Here is a 5,000-nt window from a genome sequence, read left to right on the forward strand (position 1 = left end):
ACTACTACTACTACTACTACTACTGCTACTACTACTACTACTGCTGCTGCTACTGCTACTACTACTACTACTACTACTACTACTGCTACTACTACTACTACTGCTACTGCTGCTACTGCTACTACTACTGCAACTATTACTACTGCTGCTACTGCTACTACTACTACTACTACTACTACTGCAACTACTACTACTACTACTACTACTACTACTACTACTACTACTGCTGCTGCTACTGCTACTACTACTACTACTACTACTACTACTACTACTACTACTGCTGCTGCTGCTGCTACTACTACTACTGCAACTACTACTGCTGCTACTGCTACTACTACTGCTGCTGCTGCTACTGCTACTACTACTACTACTACTACTACTACTACTACTACTACTACTACTACTACTACTGCAACTACTACTGCTGCTACTGCTACTACTACTACTACTACTACTACTGCAACTACTACTACTACTACTACTACTACTACTACTACTACTACTGCTGCTGCTACTGCTACTACTACTACTACTACTACTACTACTACTGCAACTACTACTGCTGCTACTGCTACTACTACTACTACTACTACTACTACTACTGCTGCTGCTACTGCTACTACTACTACTACTACTACTACTACTACTACTACTACTGCTGCTGCTGCTGCTACTACTACTACTGCAACTACTACTACTATTACTACTGCTACTGCTACTGCTACTGCTACTACTACTACTACTACTACTACTACTGCTGCTGCTGCTACTACTACTACTACTACTACTACTACTACTACTACTACTACTGCAACTACTAATACTACTACCCTTACGTCTGGATGGCGCGGCAGATGACCTCTGACCCCTGGCCGGCCTTCCTCAGAGTGATGGCCAGGTTCTTGGCTCTGTTGGCCTCCAGCAGGGAAACTCTGGACGGAGCTTTCTGAGGAAGCTTCTGTCGGGACAGAGTGACGTCCACCGCCGGTCCCTGGGCCTTCGTCTTAAACAGCTCCTCAAACCCCTCCATGTCCAGGTCCTGAGAGACAGACAGGCAGAGAGACAGACAGGTAGACAGAGTTAAACAGCTTGTCAAACTCCAGAAACTTCTAACTACTAAAGGAATAGTTCACCCAAAAATCAGTCATTATCTACTCCAAAAATGAAAATCGGGTAAAGTTTGTTAGTCCATAAAGCAGTCCCTGAGCTTCCCAGCTGAAGCACTTTGCAGCATTCTCCAAAAACAACTGAAGTTGCTGGAGACATGTCTTCAGACTTAAAAAAATAACGGAAAATAACCATAAAATGTCTCCATGCAGCTCTACAGCATCATCCAAGTCTCTCTCTCACTTGAAAAGACATTGACACCATTATTTAGCTGAAATCACCACTCTAGCTGTTATTTCAAAATGCGTCACATTTGCACACCCCGGCCTCGATAGGTAAGACCAATTAGCAGAAAACGACTACTACTACGACGGAGATAATGACTGAATTTTCATTTTTGGGTGAACTATTCCTTTAACAGAATTAACAGAAACAGGTGGATTTTCTTTGTCATTTTTCTTCATTTATTAAATTTTTGCTCAGGTTTCTCTTGAAACAGAATCTGTGTCTCAGTGAGACTATGTGTGTGTGTGTGTGTGTGTGTGTGTGTGTGTGTGTGTGTGTGTGTGTGTTACCTGCAGGATGGTCTCGTCGTCGATGTCGTTGAAGACGGTGCCGTTGATCTGACTGGGCTTCAGAGCGACCCAGTTCAACACCGGCATCCTGAACTTAGTCTGGATCGGCTTCTTTATCTTCACCGCTGGAGAGAGAGACAGGAAGAGAGAGACAGGCAGAGAGACAGAGAGAGAGAGAGGGAAAGTACATTGGAATACATTTTGGGCCACTCTCTGAGTATACGAAAAACTGAAAAATGAATAAAAATTATGACTCAAACACAGTGATAAACACTGAACACACACTGAACACACACTGAACAAACAACACAATAAAACTAATAAACTTCACAACTTCACAATAAAAGTCCATTAAACCCAAACCCAGCCACAGACAGACAGCTTTACCTAAAATGTGGAATAAATTAATGTCCAGATAAAACAGATTTAAACCAAACCAGCTTCCACATCTTTCCTAGATCGACCAATAGGAACAACAGTCCTGGGTCAACCAATAGGATCACAAACGTGACCTTTACAAGTGATAAACCAGCCAATAGCTGGCTGTGCTGAGGGTTAGTGGGCGGGGCATGGTGACAGGAAGAGGAGGGAAGGAGGAAGATTGAGGATGATGAAGGGATGAAGGAAGATGGAGGATGATGGAGGGATGGAGGAAGATTGAGGATGATGAAGGGATGAAGGAAGATGGAGGATGATGGAGGGATGGAGGAAGATGGAGGATGATGGAGGGATGGAGGAAGATTGAGGATGATGAAGGGATGAAGGAAGATGGAGGATGATGGAGGGATGGAGGAAGATTGAGGATGATGAAGGGATGAAGGAAGATGGAGGATGATGGAGGGATGGAGGAAGATGGAGGATGATGGAGGGATGGAGGAAGATGGAGGAAGGAAAGAAGAAGTAAACCTACAGAATAACTTGAGCGGACCCTCTGCCAGCAGAACGAGAGAAACAAGAGGAGAGAGAGAGGTTAGGTTACAGTGTGATGACGTTCAGAAGCTTACTGACTGTTTACAGACGGTTGACTGCCTGTTGACTGACTGACTGACAGCTCATCTTTATATATGGATACATCAGTGTGTTCCATCTGTTTATGAGAAATATCTAGTCAACAAGTATCTGTGAGTAAATGAATGAAAACAATATTGTTTTGTGTGCTGCTCTAAAGCTCCTGCAGGTCGGAGGTCAGAGGTCAGGAGCTGGAGCTGGTGACAGAACCTGGTTTATACTGAGGATAAGAGTTGATCCAGGTTAGTGTTTCCATAAGAGGAGATGACCTAGATAGGCCTGGGATACTAGAGTTCATGTAAACATCTGAACCAGAATGAACCAGAATGAAACACCAGAGAGGAACGAGCTGTTTCCAGCGCTGATTACATTTAAGTATCAGAGGTAGGAAATCCCCGCCATCGGCCAATCGCTGCTCACACACTCACCTCAGCTGTAGGTGGCGCTGGTGCACTTCGCCCCCCCCACCCCCCACCCTCTCCGACCCAGTTTTGGGGTGGGGGTGACGCATCAATCACAGATTATAGCTTTAAACTGCAGGACGGCCATGTTTGTTTATTGTTTGTCTTCCAGGTTTAATCTTCTGACAAAATATTATATTATATTCCGACTTCCAAGACCCAGATGTCGGACTTTCCCACCAGCACGTGAACACACCATTTATCCAACACAGAGTAACACACACACACACACACACACACACACACCCTACCTGCCAGTCCAGAGTTGAAGATGACGGTGGGCGACCCCCCCGAGCCGGGGAGAGGGGGGGCGACGGGGGGAGGAGGGGGGGGCATGGGGACAGAGGAGGAGGAGAGTTCACTGGTCCGACAGGGGGGAGGGGGTGGAGGAGGGGGGGGAGGAGGAGCAGGAGGAGGAGGAGCAGGGTACGGCCCATTGGCCACTAGAAGAGGAAGAAGAAGAAGAAACAGCTAATGTTTAGTCTGCTGTCATACAGTGCAGTACAGCGTGTTTATGCTTAGTGGTAGTAGGAGTAGTAGTAGTATTGTAGTACAGTACAGTACAGTGTAGTGTAGTAGTATAGTATAGTATAGTATAGTATAGTATAGTATAGTTGTTGTGAGGAACCTCCAGCTGATTGGTGGAGCCAACACTCACCGCTGCCTGGCATTGGTGGAGGAGGAGGGGGAGGGGGCGGGGCTGACATGCCTGGAGCTCCGCCCATCCCTGGTCCCATGCTGTGATAGGCCACTGTCTCTGGGCTGGGGGATGGGATTGATCAGTTAATCAATCAATCAGTTAATCAGTTATTGTAATGTGGTTGACAAACCAAACGGCTTCTTACAGGACAGCAGGGAACTTTCTATTGATCCATCTGTCTGATCAATTAAAGGACAATTCCAGTGTGATTGGAGTGTTTGAACTGAATGGGAGTGAATGAGCTGAGAGGTTTGGAAACACCGATTTAAAAATATCTGTACTGGTGGAGCAGCAGGTAGAAACGGACAGAATTCACATTAAAGGGATGGAACACATAGAAAATGAGAAAACACTGAAATCACACTGGAATGGTTGTTGAAGGTCCCGTACCTGGGGGAGAGGTTGGGACAGGGGGGAGGGGAGGGGGAGGCGGAGTCAGCCACCCCCCCGTCCCCCTCCCCCCTCTGGGGCTGCGGGGCCCCGGGGCCGCCGGCCTGCTGCGCCTCCTGCGCCTGGCGCTCCAGGCGGCTCTGACGCCGGATCGTCTGGTCCTTCTCCCGCACCATCCGCCGCAGGGTGTGCACCTGTGTGTTAGCGCTGGCATACCCCTCCTGCAGGAAATACCATTATTATTATTATTATTATCAATATAATAATAATAATATATCTCTGTATCTGGGAGTTAGTGCTAGCATACATATTCTAATGTAAAAACCGGTACCGTTTATCATTTTCATGGTACTATAAGAAATGTCTCCATGGTACTGTTTAAAGTGTCTAAATGATTTCCATGGTGATGTTTGGAGTGGTTTCCATGGTGATGTTTGGAGTGGTTTCCATGGTGATGTTTGGAGTGGTTTCCATGGTGACAGTACTGACCCGGAGCTGGTCCAGCTCCTTGTTGGTTTGCATCAGCTGTTTCTCCAGTTCAACGATCTTCAGCATCGCCTCGTTCTCCACATCCAGCACACGCTCCGACATCTGCACGCACACACACACACACACACACACACACACACACACACACACACACAGGTCAGTATGTGTGTGTGTGTCCTGACTGCTCATCTGTCTACAAAAATCACATTTAGGTTCATTTAACTAAAAAACTCATTACAAGAAAGTTGAAGTTGAAGTTGAAGTTTGTCT

The 5,000-nt window shown here is 46.3% G+C and overlaps 1 protein-coding gene across 1 annotated transcript in view; it reads right to left on the reverse strand.

Annotated features, from left to right (window-relative positions):
• The window catches only part of fmnl2b (formin-like 2b), a 32,455-nt gene that overhangs the window by 8,363 nt on the left and 19,092 nt on the right, over nt 1–5,000 (reverse strand). Inside the window, 7 exon segments of the mRNA XM_071921745.2 lie at nt 837–1,039; nt 1,683–1,807; nt 2,593–2,613; nt 3,403–3,594; nt 3,810–3,913; nt 4,242–4,462; nt 4,731–4,832. Of these exon segments, the coding sequence (XP_071777846.2) occupies nt 837–1,039; nt 1,683–1,807; nt 2,593–2,613; nt 3,403–3,594; nt 3,810–3,913; nt 4,242–4,462; nt 4,731–4,832 (968 nt within the window).

The sequence above is a fragment of the Centroberyx gerrardi genome, chromosome 21 (genome assembly GCF_048128805.1).
Source record: "Centroberyx gerrardi isolate f3 chromosome 21, fCenGer3.hap1.cur.20231027, whole genome shotgun sequence".
Lineage (NCBI taxonomy): Eukaryota > Metazoa > Chordata > Actinopteri > Beryciformes > Berycidae > Centroberyx > Centroberyx gerrardi.